The 19353-nt window shown below is 40.8% G+C and overlaps 1 protein-coding gene and 2 non-coding genes across 3 annotated transcripts in view; 2 read left to right on the top strand and 1 right to left on the bottom strand.

Annotated features, from left to right (window-relative positions):
• The first annotated feature begins 1809 nt into the window (after window positions 1-1809).
• The window catches only part of fchsd2 (FCH and double SH3 domains 2), a 95056-nt gene continuing 77512 nt past the window's right edge, over window positions 1810-19353 (top strand). The window contains exons 1-2 of the mRNA XM_085370786.1: window positions 1810-2123; window positions 6244-6341. Coding sequence (XP_085226912.1) covers window positions 2103-2123; window positions 6244-6341 — 119 coding nt within the window. The 5' untranslated portion in view covers window positions 1810-2102. The remainder of the gene's footprint in view (window positions 2124-6243; window positions 6342-19353) is intronic.
• Window positions 16844-16917, top strand: trnat-agu (transfer RNA threonine (anticodon AGU)). The gene has a single exon. It is a non-coding gene; the product is annotated as a tRNA-Thr (tRNA).
• Window positions 18633-18705, bottom strand: trnam-cau (transfer RNA methionine (anticodon CAU)). The gene has a single exon. It is a non-coding gene; the product is annotated as a tRNA-Met (tRNA).

Consider the following 19353-nt stretch of genomic DNA (forward strand, 5'->3'; position numbering starts at 1 on the left):
TTTTTTTTAATCATCTGCAGAACATTGCTCTTTAAAAATATACCGTGTCTCAGTGTGAAATGGAAATGACTATACACGCTTTTGTGTCATCGCGTCCTCGATCACCCATTATTCATTATTCATTCGCCTGAGTAAATCATCTCTGTGTTGCTTCCAGCAGGTCCAGAATACAAAGCTTCTCACCAGGTCCTATAAAAGCCCACATGTGACGCTGATTTTATCCCATTTAGACTTGTTCCACATAAACTTTAAGGTTCAATTTAAGATTTCTGTGATCCTTGGCTATATGCTTCCTGGTGAATTAATACATCTATACATGACTACTGGGTCTCTGAGGTCAGCTGATTAGTGGTTGTTGGTGGTATCTACAGTAGGTCTAGGTACAAAAGTACAAAAGGAGACTTTGCTTTAAAGTTGTGGCTCCCAAGTTGTGGAACTGGCTTCCAGTGGACTAAGATCTGTGGACACTGTTGATGGCATTAAAAAGGAAGCATAAGACCGACCTGCGTAGACTTGCTTTTATTTAGTTTTACCTATTTATTCCATTAATCACTGTATCTTTTTTTTTTTATGGGAAGCTTACTTACTTTCCCAAAAGCTGGACAACTACACAGTTTGACAGGGGTGTGAGCAGAGTGACATGCAATATTGCTTCATGGTGAAGATTTTTGGGTGATTTCTAGTCTCATGTTGCAGAGGCCACCCTGAAAAATAAAGCTAACACAGCTGGCTGGAAGAAGTGATTCAAATGTGTGTCCAAGTACTTACAACCGTTTACAACCTGATCCCAGAAGAACAATGGTTCTTCATGTAAAGCTAAAGTTTATGATTTTTTTAATTAAATCTTCAAATTATTTTCTGAATTAATTGATTAATTGTGTAAAAAATGTCCAGCCCAGTTCCCCACTATCTTAAAATGACGTCTTGTTTTGTATGAAAAGCGGTCCATGACCCGAGATATAAACTGTGTTATAACGGAAGACCCAGAAATGCAGCAGATTCCTGCATTTGGCCGATTTTTAACCACGAGCAATGACGCCTAATAAAAGCATATGCTACGGGCTGCATGCATGCATTCATACTTGCGGGTGCTGTGATACCAGCTGCAGCTGATGCCAACCCTTGACAAGACTTCTATCACCGTTCCCCAGGAGCAATGAACCCAGTGACCCTATTTTACTCTGTCTGCCCCCTGATTTTCTATAGATTTTTTGACGTGCGCCATAATCTACATAATAATAGTGAGTAATCGTGTGGATTAGACGCTTTTTAGGACTCCCTAGCCAAGAAATAATAGGTCATATGCAAAAACGTTTTAAATAACTTGTATATGTAATTTGTCTATTTATTTATTTGAAACAAAATCCCGTTTTTATTCCTACTCCACCTTTGATTGAATGCGGTTTCTTGTTGCTATGCAGGTCTGCGGGACTCTGCCTCCTGCGCTTCCCCCTATAAGCAAGCTGGAGCGGCTGTAAAAAAAACAATGAATAAATAAATAAAACATTTAAAAATCTTTTTTCCGACTTATATGCTTTAAGACAACTTTACTTATATTTTACCGCCAGCACAGGGCGAGAACGAGCAAACAAAAAGATTATCTCTTCCCGTCCTGATGGCCGTCTTTCATTAATGAGGCACGGGCGCTGTCCTGCTCTTCCCCGCACGGTGGAGCCCTTGAGCTGAGTTGCTGATGGGGTTCCCCGTTAATATCTTCCTCATCCCTTCCCTCTGCTTTTTCTTCTCCGCCTGTTTGCCTCCCCCTCTCCTGCTCACAAGAGTACAGTAACACACCAGTCCTGTCGTAGTGGCAGCAGCCGACACAAGCGTGTCCGGTCTCTCCTCGTAGCTCCAGTTTCTGCTCTGCATATAAACTAGCCATTTATCATCAGTCATGGCCGCCGGAGTACAAATTTAACTCCCGTCTTTCCTCCCTGTGGTTCGGAGGGGAGGCTTTTTTCTTTCTTTTTGTTGGTGTTTGTTTCAGGAAGCAAGAGGGGGGGAAAAACATAGAAATATTAGTGCCACACACTGATTTGGATATCCTCTCGGAATTACAATACATCTCACAAGGGAAATACCATTCATGTCAATACTTCAACATGCAGCCGCCGCCGAGGAAGGTGAGTCCGTTATGTTTTTAGTAGGGCTGTGCAGACAATGACAGGCAGATAACAGTGTTGTAAGCTCACGGTTGGACAGCCACGACAAAAAGCTTCCGGTAAAAATAAATAAATAAATACAAAAAAATAAATAAATAAAGGCTAAATTAAAGGGGAGGTCGGAAAGACCCTCGCTAGCCAACATTAGCAAGGACGGCTAGCTGGGTTAGTTGTGAACGTTATTAATGTGCATCTGTCCAGCCGCTGCAGCAGCGTGACCCTCACACGTCAAATAACGTTAGCTAGAAAGCGCTAGGTGGGCTACCGTGAGGCACAAAGCACGACTAAACGGGATTCAGGGGGAGAGACGTGCAGCAGGAATAGGAATAACTTCAAACATGAGCAGTGCTTTTAGCGTTGTGGCCAGTGAGGTGGTTGTTTTTGTTAAAATGTGGACGCTGTGGAAATATGACAACAACCCGCAACCCCCCCTCCACTCCACTCTACTCCACTCTCCTGCCCCAGACAGCACAACAAAAGATTTCGTCTTTTGTGATGATGTCTCAGAGAAAGACCTTCATCAGTCCGTGCAGGGGTCACTGAAGGCAGAGCTGACAAAAAGCCGAGCATACCGAGGAAGGCGTGCAGCCAGAGCCACGCTGACTTACTGGTTCTGTATGGGCTGAGAAAGGACGCCTAAAGCGTGCTGTGCAGTGTGTATGTGTGTATACACATGAGGGTGTGATGAAGTTTCTGGTCCACTGCTTTCTGTCTGTGTGTGTGTGTCCTCCTGAAATAGATGCACAAGAGCCAATTTCCCCACTGTGAAGCTCCGCATCAGATTTCTCTTAATTACCACGTATTCCCTCTGTGCCACACACACACACACACACACACACACACACACACACACACACACACACACACACACACACACACACACACACACACACACTGTGGCCTCGGACATGCCATATCATGCCTTTAAACCACACACTTGTGCAGGTCTTCGCCTGACTGAGGCTGTACACACTGCTTTCCTGAACCTCCTGTTAAAATTTTTCCAGAATAAAAGCATAATTTACAAATAAATGAATAAAAAATACTCGTGAGTTACCCACTGGCAATAGCGCCGCTACCCTCAGTGTGCACTCAGCCCACAGCATCTCTGCTAGACTGTTGGATGCTAATAATTTCTCTCCCAGTGCGGCACATACAGCCCCTTAAGTGTTCTGTCTGTGTCTCAGCACATCTGCTAACAAACATGGAGTCATTTCGGCTCTCTTTTATTCGCCTTATGTGGCTTAAATTAAAGAGGCCTGACAAAGGCAATGCAGTGTCTGCCTATCTAGCTTTAAATCCATAGGTTCGAGAGTGGGTGTGGACGCTGAGGAAGTGTCTCTGTTTTGTGGATTTAAAGAATTGGTTAGAACTGGGCAAATTTAGCTGAGCCTGTGAAATTTCAGGCTACACAAGTGTTTTGCAGATGCTTGATTTTGGGGTGAACTTGAACTCTTTAAATTGACATTAACTGCATCAACGGATGGCATTGAATCTTAAGTTTAATTAGTGAAAGCATCTTTGCATCTTTAGACTGGATACATATCAGACAGGGTGTGTGTGTATTGGTATACATGCTTCATTACTGGGGTGAATCTGACATCCTCACATGTGCTTGAAGGTATGTTTGATTTGGCGGAGATCCTATGCCGGATGCCCTTCCTGACACAACCCTCCCCTTTTATCTTCTGCCTTATTTTAAGGCAGAAGGAAATAGGAAGACCACCGAGAAGGTTAATGGTTGTAGTGGAGGGGGATGCAGCCAAAAGACAAACAATTTAAACTCCTCTTGATATTGTTATCTCACAGTCGGGGATGTTTACGCCATATCTCTTCCTCTTTCCATTTTTGTTATTCATAATTTTCACATTTGCCCTTATTTGACATCTTCTTTTTCATTTTGTAACCCCCGCCCCATCTCTCTATCTCTCTGTCACCATTCCCCTCCTCTCGCCATCCTCTGGGGTTGCCACTGAGTGATAGAAGGTGAAATCAAGTGAAGAAATTTTGCCCTGATTGTAATGAACCACTCCCTCCTTATCTTCAAAGGCACAGCACATGAAAGAAAGGAGCTGTGCTGTGTTTGTGTGTTGGTGTGTGTGCCAGTGTAGTGTGTGTGGCATGTTGTTGATTGTTTTGTCTAGAACAGTCGTGAATTTGCCCACTGTTACTCTGGTGAATAGCCGATGGAATTCACCCGACAATGCACAATGACCTTCACAGCGACTCTGTTGGCAGGAGATGTGTGTGTTTGTGTCTGTGTGTCTGTGTGCATGTCTCTTTTAGCATAAGATGTGTGAAGGAGCCTGGCCACTAAATTGAATTTGATGCACACAGCATCTTTACTAAACACTGCAGTTATGGGGGATGTTAAGAGTATTCTCAGTCACCTCTAACTGCAAAAAATCCCCATACCTGCCTCACTGAAGGTCTCACAAAACCCTGACGCCGACTTTTACATTGATGGGTCATGAGTGGGAGTGTATACAGTATATGTATGTGCTACTTACAGGTTACTTTAGAGTAGGACAGTTGATGGGCAGCTAGAGAATATAGTGCTTTTCAGTATACATCATTTTGAAATCAGTGTCACTCATATTTATTTTTGGCTAATGAAGGCTTCATGGCTTAGATTCAACAAGGTGCTGGAAACATTCCTCAGAGATTTTGGTCCACATGACATGACAGTGTCACACAGTTGCTGCAAAGTTGTCAGCTGCGCATCCACCACATCCCAAAGGTTCTCTATTGGATTGAAATCTGGTGACTATGGACGGCATTTGAGTACAGTGAACTCATTGTTATGTTCAAGAAGGCAGATTGAGATGATTTGAGCTTGTGACATGGTGTGTTAGCCTACTTGAAACAGCTGTTAGACGATTGGTACACTGGTCATAAAGGGATGGACTTGGTCAGCAACAATACTCAGGTTTGCAGTGCTTCTTTAAACAATTCTCATTTTGTACTAAGGGGCCAAAAATGTGCCAAGAAAATATCCTCCACACCATTAGACCACCAGCCTGAACTCCTTATACAAGGCAAGATGGATATATGCTTTCATGTTGTTTGTGAGGGAACAGTTTTTCCAACCTTCTGTTGTTGAACTTTGGTGAGCCTGCGCAAAATGTATCCCCAGTTTTCTGTTCATAGCTGACAGGAGTGGCACCTGCTGTGGTCAAGGTTGTTGCTTGTTCACAGATGCTCTTCTGCAGACCTTGGTTTTAACGAGTGGTTATTTGAGTTACAGCTGGAAGCTGTCTTGTTATTCTCCTCTGACCTCTGCCATCAACAAGGCAGACCGTTCTCTGTAAACCATAGAGAGGGTTGTTTGGGAAAATCCCAGCAGGTCAGCAGTTTCTGAAACACTTAGACTAACCTGTCCGGCACCAAAAGGATCTTTATTCCCCATTCTGCTGCTTGGTTTGAACTTCAGCTGGTCGTCTTGACCATGTATGCTTGTCTAAATGCACTGAGTTGCTGATGTGATCGACTAGTTATTTGCAGTAACAAGCAACTGACCAGGTTTACCCAATGAGGTGGCTGGTGAGGGCATATTTGTCCAGTTGTCCAAACAATTCTTAGTTTTTTGATTGAAACAAGTTACGTTAAAATATCACAAATTTTTAAAAGCAAATCTTTCTTTCTTTAAACAGTTTAATAGATCAGCAGATTATCTAAAAACACAAAATGAAATGCGCTCATGTTAAAAGATGTTTCTGTATTCAGTCTGTTACTTTGGGCAATTTCATGCAGCATTTAATCTAACGAAGGGTCAATGAGATGGAAATATTATGGATTGATATGGATCATTTATTGTTAACGTGCATTTATAACTTACAGCCAGGTAGAAGCTTTCGTCATTCAATGAACCCTTTTACAACCAGGAAAAGACAGCCATTTATGTCCTCTGCATTGGCCAAAATCACATCTAGGTTAATATGTAGTTACTGTTTTAATATATTGATATGTGAGGACTGATGATTTGTTGAAAGTTGGGCTTCATAGAGATCAATAACATGCCTGTGGAGCTGATGGATGAATAAATAACACATTTAATAACATGTCTTTTTGTTTCATCCAGGTCAAAGTGACACAGGAGCTGAAAAACACTCACACAGAGCAGATGACAAGACTGCACTTTAAACACCAGACCGAATGTGACCTGCTTGAGGACATGAGGTATGAACACGTTTCCGAGTCACATAGTTGTCTGTAGCATGAAGCAAGTGCGCTTAACAAATGGCAGATGACTTGAAATCTAGTCGTCGCTGCACAGCACGCTCACACGGACACAGCCGGAGAAAAGGAAAAAGGAGTGAGGGAGAAGAGAAAGAGGATGTGGACTGTCATATTCCAGTTTTTTGACAAGCAGAGAGGGTCAGGAGGATGACAAAGGAATTTCCTGCAGCCCGCTTCCTGCTTTCCAAGTGTTTCTTTCTTTCTTTTTTCTTTCTCACTTTCACCTTTTCCATATTCTCTCTGCAAAAACTCTCTGCAGTCTCTTCCCTCACTTTAATTTCTCTCTGTCGCTTTTCCTCCGATTATCATTTTGTCTGTCTCCATATATCCTCTTCAACTTAGCTCAGCCCTGTTTACTCGTGACATATGTGAGCTGGCAGTTTTCCCTTTTTGGATTAGGGAATAGGAGGAAGCCCTGGCTCCTTCACGTGCTCTCGTTTTCTGTGTTGACTAAGCATTGATTATTTATGACAGCGAACTCTCATACTCTCTGTGTCTATGCTCCCATCCCGGTCTTTTGCTCTGTTTCTCATTTTCACACTTTCTCTGCCTGTTTTCTCTCCGAGACCTCCCTCCCCCCCTCTTTCCCTCCCTTTTTTCTCCCTCTTTCACTCTTGGGGGCAGCTCCAGCTGTTTGAGAACAGATTGGCTTGTTGCTGCTGGGTTTTGGAAAGCGAACAAGGCTCTGGTCTCACTTGTGGGAGCGCGGGAGAGCCAGTTAAGCATATGCAACCACGATGTGTTAGTTGTTTCAGTCGGTGAGGGATGAAGGTATGTGCCACTGGGTAAAAGGTTCCCAAATTGGCTTTGTCATCCTCGTCACTGAAAGATGCTGCCTGCAGTGTTTTCTCTCCATGTTGCTCTAGCCTTTAATGTTTTGTAATTATTTTTGATGACACATTCTCATGGTGGCAAAATCAGGAGCAGTGGGGTGGTGCAATGATTAGGGAAATTGGCTTGCGATTGGGAGTCCTGGGCTTAAGCCCCTGCAGCCACATGCATCTGCTTAGTCGATGTGTCCTTGAGCGAACCACTGTGGTCCCAGTCTTTTGGCTTTAGCCGATTTTGAAAGATTATTATAAAAGAGCAGAAGGGCTATCTGAATTTCACACCAGCAGCATAGTGTGATGAACGTATCCATTTCGTCAACCGACTTCAGCTCCCATTATGTTTGTCCGAACCAGCAGCCTAGTACCACAGGTGCTGAAAGGACAGCAGTTGGCTAAATTGCGAGTTGTCTTCTGACAGGACTGAATCGCTCTATAGAGAAAATGTTTTTCAAGAAATAGTTTATGTGAAAGCGGAAATTGTTTATTTCTGTTATGCTTTTGCATCTTCTGGGTTGAAACCAACCATTAGAGCTGACATGTTCTGTCTAATATTGTTTGTTTCATGTTGGATGACGACACTGCACACACACCACCTCTCGTTGAGTAAATTAATAAAAACTTAATATAAACTCATTTGAAAAATAAAATAAATACATCCAAGTACCTTAATGAAGCATTTAGACAAACAACTTCATACAGCCTGTAAATGAACAAAAAAGTTAGGAATAACATATGCAGGGTGGCTAATATTACCTAGTATGGGCTCTGGGTCCAAATGCTATCCCGTAATTGAAGCGTTGGCATCCTTTACTATCAAAAGAGACATTTTCAAGCAATTTTTAATCTGAAAATTTGTGGTGGGGCTGCAAAACATATTTGAGCCTTACAATGAAGGTAACACAGCCTTTTAAATATGAATTAGCCTGTCAACATTACTAATAGGGTGTAAATAATTAATCCTTTAACACAAGTAATGGCTTTTTAGTGGGCTGCAGTTGCATTTTTGTTACAATATCATGTTTTTGTTACAAAACTCTGGAATGAAGTTTGTTTAAATTGTTTCCTTTTTTAAATCAGTTTTTTATTACAAAGAAAAAGGATCATTTGTGAAGCAGAGGAAGAGTATATCTTTTTGTATTTACTTTGCAAAGAGTAGTTATGAAGCTTTGCAGGCCACTGTGTTCCTGTGCAGATTAAATTAAAAGTAGCCTACTTTGAGAAGAGCTGTAACATCCAAAGCCTAATAGCTTTGAAGATATTAAAAAAAAAGATCAGGTTCAATTTTATTTTGTCTAAAGTCCAGCTGCAGATTAAGTAGTACCAGTAAGCCAGCAGTGTTGGTGGTAAATGCAATTAGGTTCGTCCATGGACCGTTTATGTGTATATATCCATCCTAAGGTTCAGCAAAGTAAGCTATGATGCAGGTTATTTAAGCATAAAAAGGACTATATAGGCAGCACATTTATACAAATGGAAAAAGGAGCTGCATGTCTCTCTGGAGCTGCAGTTTGAGACTGCTGCACTAGTTAATACTAGTTAATAGAGAAAAAAGAAAAAGACTTAATGCAATAAATTGAAAACAGCTTCTTTTCCTTAACTTTACGGAATTTTAATTGAGGTGTTTTGTTGCATTTCAAGAAAGTGTATGAACAGTCTCATCCTATGAAGCCTTAGAAAACCAGAGAATAACATCTGTGCTTATCCTTTTTGACTCTTTAACCTCTTTGACTTGCTTTCAGTCTCATCAACATGATTTCATTAATCTCCACTGTTTCTTTGAGGAATGACCCAGCCTTTAAGCATCACTGTAACAGAGAATAGTGTTATAATCTTTTTTCCTGTTCACTTTTTACCTGAGAGATCTGTAAACATTACAGCTCTCACCAGGCTTCCAGGCAAAGCTCCATATGGCTCATCAGCATAAGCAACGCTGGGCACATGGCTCATTAACATATTATTACATATGCACATTACCAAAGATATTCTTCAGCCTATATTTACACACATCCGTGTGACAATAAATGTGCTTTTAGCAAATGATCTAACAGAACAGACCCTCAGTTAGACTGTATTTCAAGGCAAATGTGCTTTTCTGTTGTTGCTTAAATCTGACATCTTTTCTTTGGTTGTAGCTATGACCCATTGACTGATTTTCACATGCTGGTTTTTCCTTTTAATTTATTTGATTCTTTATCTAAGATTAATAATATTTCTCCCTGATTGTGTGTATTTGTGAGGCAAGAGTTAATTCTGATGTCAGCATGTCAAGTGGGTGCAGGGAGGACCATCGCACTGGGCTTTTGTGCTAGTTGTGGTGACCGCCAAAGGGTTGTTTGCGATGCCCAACTCTAACACGCCAACCATTGTACTATAATACACAAAGTCTCACTCTGTTTGTTTTCCTGGAAACTCCTCCTAGATGATCACAAGTTGTGGTGTACTCGTACAGGCCCCTGATGGTTCTTATATCAGGTGTTATGAGATAATCGTGTTGCCTAGCCAGTGAGTTTATGCACACCTGTAATACCTTGTAAAAGGAGTGCAATTTTAATATCACAACAGTAACTTCTCAGTTAAAGTCACAAAACTTTTTCGTGATGTTTTGTGATGCTTTTATGTTGCCCAGCAACCACCTAACAATGACACGAAAAAGGTCAGTGCAGTTTCATACTTTAGACATCTGTTTCTCCAATTAATAGATCAGTATTATAACTGTCAACACATTTGCTAAATACGTTCTCGATATAATTTCTGCAGTTATTATTTTCTGCTTAGCTCTATTTTTTACTTAAAAAAAACCAAATCAAATACCAAAGCAGCTGTTTGCAGCTTTCAGGACTACAGATTCTTTTTTTGGGCGGTGGCAGGACATCCCACACTCAGAGCAATCCTTGGGATGCACTCAAAGATCTTGAGTGATTCCCAAGGGAAGAAGCAGGTAGGAACATGCCCCATATCCACACTGGGACAGAATGCAGACTTAATATCTACAGTTGATGCTTGCAAACAGTCACTAGACTACAGTAGAAAGCTAATCAATTGACGAACATGCTTTGTGCTGTCCTTGTAAAAGTGCATGCGTGACCTCTGGAAACTGACTCTGATTCAGCTAGTCCTTTCCTGAGATGGTGTCACCATGACTAGTTATGACTAAATAGTTTCCATATACAGTATTTTTAAAAGATGGACCCTACAGGAGAGCAATGACAAAAACATTCATGGTTGACAGACACATTTCTAGTATGAAGCACACATTAGGTTTTAACACTTAAATCCCAAAAGCAGCTCTGAGGTTATTTACCCTAATTAATCCACAGACTGGCTTTAATCAAAGCGCTCAGTCACACACACATGCACACGCATATACAAGTTTATATCTACTGTGTCTCCTGCCTGTGTGTCAGCTGTACAAGGTATGAGAGGAATGATAACGGGAAAAAATGGAGGAAAGATGAAAGAGAAAGGACCGTGTATTTCATCCTCTGGGAGTGCATTTCAGCTAGTCTAATCTTAGGAAGGACAAGAGAACGGGAGAGAGGAGAAAATGATGACGAGTTGGTGGATTCAGGGAGTCAACTTGGTGTCCTCAATCCAGCTAAATCCCCTATACCCTTATGTCTCCCTTAATAGCTACAAACGCATCATCCTGCGCTGACCATAGAAATACTCTCATACAGTGTGCTGTGCTCATTATCATTTGGCCATGCATTAGCTATTGTCTGTTAGTTTAGATCAGTGAACAATGTGCTATATATACTTTACTGTGCAGCTTCATTTTGCTGTAAGGTAACTCTTCGACAGGCTGTGATGTTGTTTAGAATAAATGCAGAATGTTGCAGACAGAGTGCCCTGTGGAGACTTTATAAAGAGCAGTATTAATTGTGGAGATGTTGCGACATTAATGATAAAATAAATGATAAAAATAGCAGCCTGGAAGCTGATGCTCGGACTAGATTGCTGGACTGGATGTGATTTACCCCCCATGTCTGTCCTTTGCATGATTCACTGGGATAAATGAAATTTGTGTTTCATGCAAATTAATTGACCAAATCCTAGGAATTATCTGCAAATATCATTAAAACCTAATGGCTCTCCTTGCTGAGTAGCTAGATGAAACTGTCTGATTTGAACCCAAAAGTGCCACCAAGAGTTCTCATTAATGCTTTTCATTGCAGCCTCCATAATGAAGGAAGATGGGGAACAGAATATCAAGGCCTTGTTGCATTAAAAAACTAAAAAAAAACCAGACTCACACACAAATGAATGCAAGGCTGATTCACACCCTGATAATGTAATTAGGTGTAAGTACATCTGTACTCGACAAAATAACACTGCAGACTGAATCATAAGAGGACCCTGCATAATACTTGGGGTTGAAATGACAAAATATTGGTTACAAGTAGGGCTGGGCGATATGACCCAAAATTTATATCTCGATATTTTTTAGCTGGATGGCGATATAAGATATATATCTCGATATTTTTTTTAAGCCATAAAGTAAGAACAAAAAGAGTTCTTAGTCAAAGCTGTGTCCCAGATGTCACACAGGCACTTTTATTAACATACAGCACAGATGTACATGAAAAATTACTCAAAATTAAATTATGAGCATTCATTAAATAATAATGCTCCATAAATAAAAGAAAACAAGGTTGTTTTTGTGCTAAACAAAGAGCTCACAATTGTGCAGTCAAAATGTAAACTAAAAGACGCTGAGCGTAATAACAAAGACAGACAGATTTTACAGCTGCTCTGTTCCCAAGTTTTACTGTGTGACTGATAGCCTGGAGTTTGAAATCCGCTTCATAACCACGTCTCTTACAGGTGCCATTTATGGTCCTTATACACACACAGTACGGTAATATTACGTTGATGCACAGTACGTATCACTCCGTGAAGCTCCTCGGTAGCCGTAATGCGCCGACAATCTATCAAGCGGTGCAGCTCCGTAGCTTACCAAAGTCATACTCAAACATTTTTGACAGATTGCTGAACGCCGTGTACCACATAAAATCGGTTCGCGGCCACCAAGCACAACCAGAATTCATACATAAGGCGCGCTATCAACTTTTGAGAGAATGAAAGGATTTTAGGGTTAGCGCTGTTAGCTCGTTAGCGCGGTTAGCTCGTTAGCATGTTTAGCTCGTTAGCACGTTGACGCCGTCCAGCCCCACGCATGGGGCGATGCGCAGTAACTCGTTAACGGAGATTTGCCGTGTCCGTCTTGTCGCTGCCTGCACGTGAAGCGATGGGGTAGGAGGGGGAGTTGTCTTCAGTGAAGGCGAGGCGGAGTAACGTTGCGTAGAGACAAAAGTGGACGAAAGAGAGGCAAACTTGCGGCTCCACAACTATAATTATAACGTAACATAGACTATATCGATATAAAGGATATTGTCACATCTTATATCTCGTATAAAAATATATCGATATGTTTTAAAAACTCGATATATCGCCCAGCTCTAGTTACAAGGTTATTTCTGTATTAAAATAAGGTGATCCTGCAACAGTGGCTCAACCTTACCATTATGTTTTTATGTAATAATATAATAAAGTTCAGTGTCACAGCCTAAGCAGCTAAAGCAACCATTTGTTCTGTGGTGGAGTCAGAGGATTTTTAAAGATTTGCAATATTTTGTCCTTTGGAAAAATAACCCGATGAACAATAAAGTTCTCAGCAGCTAAATATAATCCATTCCATCTCTGTTGTAGACCTATGTCTTTCAACTTGTGGCCTTCGTTCGTGTAAGTGTTTCTGGCATTTTGAATTGTTCATTTTGTTTTTTCCCCCCCCTGAAGTAGGTAAAGATTTTTTTTATGAATATCTACTCTTTATCTTTATTTTCTTCTTTTTATTATTTTTTCATTCTTCTTCTTTTAAGGTTGTAGTTCTTTTGTACTTTAGAATTATTAGAATTAAATCAAAGTGCAACTGTGAATTACTCTAGGGCCCTCTCTTTTCCAAAGGGTGTTTTTAATGGGAGAGGATCAAATTGCCTCTGAATGGAGCTGAATAGACTTGTAACCTGTCAGTGCAAGGGAGCATATGAAATACCACTGAGTATTTGAAAAATGTAAATAGACATTTTGACAGAGCAAATGAACAACGAGCTTTCAGATTCCTCTGGTTTACAGCTGCACTTTCAATCATAAACCAAATCTGACCTCTTAGTACACTCACTAACAATATTAGAATCAATATCCATTCTTACTGACCAGCAGTAGCTTTAACAATTATGTTTAATTAATTAAAAAAAAAAATCAGGAACAGTAACTAAACAAAGGATTCACCAATGGTCCAGGGTCAGTTCTTGGGCAAGTTGATTGGCCATTTGTTGGCCTGTTGGGACCATTGACAGTGTTCTCAGATATCAAGTAAGGCTGAAGCAAAGTGGCTAAAATGAGCTCTAAATAACAAGTAGTCTTTTCACATTAAAATGCCAATAAAAGTCCTTCATCAGTTCAGTTGTTGCGACAATTTAAATGTCAAGAAAGGTGTGTAGATTTTCAGTCATCTACCTCATGGCGATCTAAGGAGCCTGGAAAGAAAAGCGACAGGACATCTTTAAGTTTCTTGAAGACGTTTCAGATCACATCCAAGAAGCTTCTTTAGAAGTTGTTAGCCAAATTGTGTCTGGTTTCATCCAATGGTAATGATCCATTTTGTAACATGGTGTGATCAAAAGGACCCAAAACGAGTGACTGAGTGCATAAACTCATCAGGAAAGATGTTAACAGAGGTCAAGACCAAGAGCTGTTTTCTCATATACAGTGGAACCCCGACTTACGAAATGAATTCGTTCCCGAGGGTCTTTCGTAAGTCGAAAATTTTCGTAAGTCAAAGCACCCATCGCGCCTTTTGAGTGAACGATAGGCTATAGGCTAATTGCAAACTGCAGCAACAATACGTCATTCAAGTGGAACAGCGAAGTGCAAGTACAAAAGCCAAGGGGTTGTCACATGATTCGGAAGGCACTGTGGGCATTGCGGGCATTCTGGGCTCAGCCAATCAGAGTCAGCGGATTTCGTTACGCAGGCATTTTGCCGTAACACGAGCAGAAATATTGCCATTAAGTGCCTTCGTAATTTGAATTTTTCGTTAAATGGGGTATTCGTAAGTCAGGGTTCCACTGTACTTGTATAGGATCAGAAGTCTTTTTGCAGCCACAGCTTTTGCTCTTTGGCACACTTCAGATGGGGTGGAAGGTGGAACTCTATTTTTCCAACCTGGAAGTTATATCTATGTCTTATATTGCCTATATGCTGACATTCTTTCTCTTTCTCTTTCCAGCAGTGATATCTGTAGCATGCAGCTGTGAGTCTAAAGTCCAGTACTTATTTTAACCTACAATTTGTAACATTTTCAGTTACCAATTGTTTGACAGATTTAAGTTACTAATACAAAAATTACAAATGGGATATAAAGGTGAACAACATCAAATGCACCCGTTTTAACGACACTGTTCATCTTCATAAAGTTGATTAATCTGAAGACATAGACAAAAAAATCAGATATCACAAACAATACGAGGTCATAATAAAAAAGCATTCCAGCTGATGTTGGAAATTATTTGGCCACCGACTCACACCCCAGCACGGCCTCAAATGCTTTGCCATGATATCTTTAGAAAACAATATATCATTGAGTAATGGTAAAAGTTTCACTGTGATTTTTTTTAACCTGGTCATAATATATTATTATTGAGCAGCAGCTGCCTTCACAGTCACAGAAAGTGTCTTAGTCTTTGAGGACAGAGATAACAGTAACTCTAAACACATGATCAGAGATTTACTTTTTGCCTGTCAGTGTTTTGTGGGGTTATAGCAAAGGTGTGTGTGGGGAGAGAACTGGTAGGATGAGTTTTTATTCTAATACTTAGTACTGCTGTCTTTAATACTAGCACACACCCTGTGTAGAATTAATTTATTGTAAAGGGAACTCAGATTTCATCTCAGCTTATCAACTGTTGTCTTTTCTGAGATGAAGTAAACATGTTTCGAGCTGAATGCCAGCTTGGTCTTGGAGAGGAAAGACTGCTGCAAATCTGCTGTATTATGCCTCGTGTCGATCACCAGTGTGAAAACATGGCCATTCTCCTCGGCCTCTGTCTCACCCTGTGACTCATGTTGCTTATCCTTTTGTCACTGATCTCAGTCTGTGTCCCGTTAACCATTGACCTCAGCTGTTTTCTCATGTTTGATCATTTCCTCTCTCTGCTTTTCAGCCTCTTGCTCCTCTTGCCCTCAGCACTCACGCACAGACATACAAACACACACATCCACTGTGTCCACTCTCAGGCTCTTAAGTATTTCCTGTCGGACACACACTCATCTGCAAGCCTGCACATTTTCTCCCTCCCTTTCTTCTTCACACACAGCTGATGCTGACATGCTGGCTTTTCGACTCGTACACCATTCAGTTATGCACACGCACCCGTGGTGGGCAGACAAAAGGAGCAGGGTAGAGAAAAAGTAGTTAAGAAGCAGAGTGCATCAAGCCAGAGAGAAAGGGTCAGAGCAGGGGAGAGAGGCACGAAATAGAGGTGCAGGTGAAGGTATGGAGAGGTTTTCAAGGGATAGATGTGAATTGTTAGCTGAATAAATCTAGGGGGTGAAGAAGGCAAATGCAGATAGACACAAACATGAAGTACAGTATAATCTTCAAATAGATAACTACTTAAATCTATATAACTTTTAAGACCTCACTCTGAAATGCCTATTCTGTTTATTTTGACTATTTTAGGAACACAGTTTCTCATGAATGTGCAAAATGGGTGTGAAAGACATTTCGAGCTGATAATTGGGTGTTGATGTTTACATATGCTGGCTACACTGGATTGTAACCATGGCAGCATGAAAAGCCCAGACATGTCCAAAGATCCCAGCGAGGATGAGTGTTTGTCAGCATTTCTGTGTTTGTACTTTCTGACTTGTATGTTTCAGGCTTGCAGGATCGATTGTGTGTGAATAGAGCGAGCAGTCATGTTTCCATATGTGCTGTGGTATGTTCAGGTGACAGATCCAGAAACTAGACATTACAGCCATTTGGAGCTATTGAAAGTTAAGCATGTTAATTTAAATCTTTTTAGGAGATTGGTCATACAGAAGAAATTGAAAACTGCTGAAAACTGCACCTAGCTTCTTTGCCTTAAAAACAGCAAGGATTCTCTTATACCAACAAGGTATACCAACTGCTTTTTCACAGTATGAGATTAGGTCATCCAACGCAGTTACAGGAGAGCTTGCAGGGGCAGGACCATAACATCTAGTGCAGTAATCTTGTGTATCTTGCCGTAGTGTGTTAAACTCAAAAAGATAGCACAGGCAGTTGATTTTCTAATGCTTTGACTTGAGTTGCTCTTTTCCATGGCAGGTCTGTTTTCATATATAAGGCGCACCGGATATTAAGGTGCATTAAGCGAAACAAAACAGTCAGATAAGTCAAACTTTACTCAACTCATTCTTCTTGCTTCCTCCACTTCCATACCATTGATTATTAATGTTGAATTCTCTCGCAGCTGCTCTATTCCCATGTTGTTGCAGTATATTAATGACTGACCTCATATTGTGGATGGATTACCTCACGGAATTGATATCCTGTTGTCTCTTTGTGTAGGCGCTGTGGCTTAGTTGGTTAAAGCGCCTGTCTAGTAAACAGGAGATCCTGGGTTCGAATCCCAGCAGTGCCTTTTGTTCCAACTCCGCTACACTTGTTCAATAATATTTTTCTCCCTTTCCATTGCTATTTAGTACCAAGTAATTTAAGACACTTGCACACTCTTGGACAATTTAAGACACTTAATTTAAGACACCAGCAGATACTGTGTCTGTTTTGGTCAAAGAAGGAAATCCTGCACTCATTGTCAGCAATGCAGTGTTGTGGCAGCGCATATGCATCATGATAAAGTACAACCAGTTATAGGAGTAACTTGTTTGTGCTTGTACTGTTGTTTGCCCTTAAGCTTAGCCCCTGCTATCCGGTTGTTCAGTGATGACGCGACGAATCCTACTTCCGGGCCTAAAGTAGTCTGCGTTTAATATAGCTTTTGTGTTGTTAACATGTTTAATGTTTTGTATTTTCTTCTATTTGATCTCAAAAAGCTCCTAAAACAGTCAGTGATCCCTGTTGACCTCCCTCAGCTTTTATTACCACTAATGATTTATTTAAGCTCAGTTTTTAAAACCTTAGGATGTAGCTACAGCCCATCCCATGCAGCAGTATATGAATGAACTACCTCGTATTGTGGATGGATTATCTCAGTTGTTCTCCTGGCTGAAGTTTGGTCCTTTTACAGCATCCTGCCATGCGATTACATTTGTTTCTGACCACTGAGAACACTCAGTTAACTTTTATCGAGTGGAAAAAAAGTTAGCTTGTTTATATTATGCTAACATAGCTGTGTCGCTAGTGGTCACGTAGCACATCATTATATACCAGCTAGCCCAACTTCAGTAACCCTACAAACGTCACTGCTGTTTAGTTTTCTGTCTTCATTTATGCTGGAAGTGATAGCAGAGCTGTACGTTTTCATTTGTTTCCAAAACCCCGCAGTCAGGACATGCTATATTGTATTTAGATAGAAGCTAGCGAGCTAACTCCCTGCTAACTTCTAACTCCGTTAAATGTCATAAATTCCGTTTTCATGGATGCCTGGATGTTAAACTCAATTGTTACACCTGGTAGAGCAGAAAGCTGATCAATTTATTAAAGATGAAAGACTTTAGACAGTTTTTCAACTCTCAGTAATGCCACAGTGATCGTTTGATATATGGACCTGCAGCGGAGTTTAGGTCCAGACACGGCTAGTGACGTCAGACTGAACAATCGGATGGAAAAACAGGAACACGCATGAGGTCCACATACATCTCATTGGTACTGATAGATGATTCTTAAAATGTATTTATTTTTTACTCTATGATGACTCTCCCATTCTTTTTCCATCAGAACATTTGAGCCATTGCCTTAAGGCTGATGCATGAAGCTCGCAAGAATGTCACTCAATGTGTGTAACCATAGACCTATGCAATGTGATACAAACACCATTAATTCCACCTATGTTAACCTTGGCTATCAATTGAGATTATATACTAATATATTTAATTATGAGAACTATACTTTTTCCTTCTTTAGCATGGAGCATGAAATGATTTTAGTTTAGACAGTTGTTTTTATGAGTGAAGTGAAAGCACTGTTATTTCTTGATTGTGCTTTGCCTTAAAGGCAGGAAGGATTTTTCAAGGTATAATTAACAAGTTTGTCAAGGTTTTCAAACGTGGTTGTTGAGCAACTAGCAGGAGCATGCCTCTGTGACTCAGTAACATGTAATGCAAGAAATCTGTCCGATGTTTCACTTTAAGGCACATGTGCTTTGCTATTTTGCTTAGTTGACAATTTTAAAACATCTGCCCCGTGTGAGGCTCGAACTCACGACCTTCAGATTATGAGACTGACGCGCTGCCTACTGCGCCAACGAGGCCTGTGTGCTGCAAATGCGTGTGTCCCTTTCAGAGAGCGGATACTAAGCCCACATGTGGACAGGCCTGTTTGGGGGAGTGTGCGTGTCGTATTTCAGCGGACAAGCACGGGGCGGGGTTAAATAGTAAACACATGCTCCAGCCTCTTGCAGCAGATCAGTGATAAATGGCAATGGTGCAGATTTACTACAGTCTCTTATTTAAAAGAAATTTGCTAAGCAGCCTGTGTTTGGAAACCAGACTGGATATAGCAGCTTTAACACAGAAATGATGTCTGGGGAAAGGTTTGACACGAAGCACTACCCTATTTGTTTGGGCTGTAATTATCATACAGGCCATTGGTGGTAATTATTCTGTCTACTCTTACAGTGTTGTCTTCCCCTCTGTGTCTTCTTCCACTGTTCGCCTTTCCTGATGGTACTTGATTTTAGATGTTAACAGTCTGTTGTCTTGATCGGATTTAAGACAGCATTGGTTCGGTGACTTGAAGTTAAAATATATTGTACAATAATAAGAAGTGTGGTTGTAATTATTCCAGCAATGTCAACATGGGATACATACTGGGACTGAATGTACCCTGCGCTGCTTTATCTGATGATACAAAGCAAAAAGCCTCGAGCTATTGCGTTTTCAAAACTAGGGTATAATGG

This window comes from Diplotaxodon limnothrissa, linkage group LG14 (assembly GCF_057381915.1).
Source record: "Diplotaxodon limnothrissa isolate DT_005_m linkage group LG14, D_limnothrissa_male_GT1.1, whole genome shotgun sequence".
Lineage (NCBI taxonomy): Eukaryota > Metazoa > Chordata > Actinopteri > Cichliformes > Cichlidae > Diplotaxodon > Diplotaxodon limnothrissa.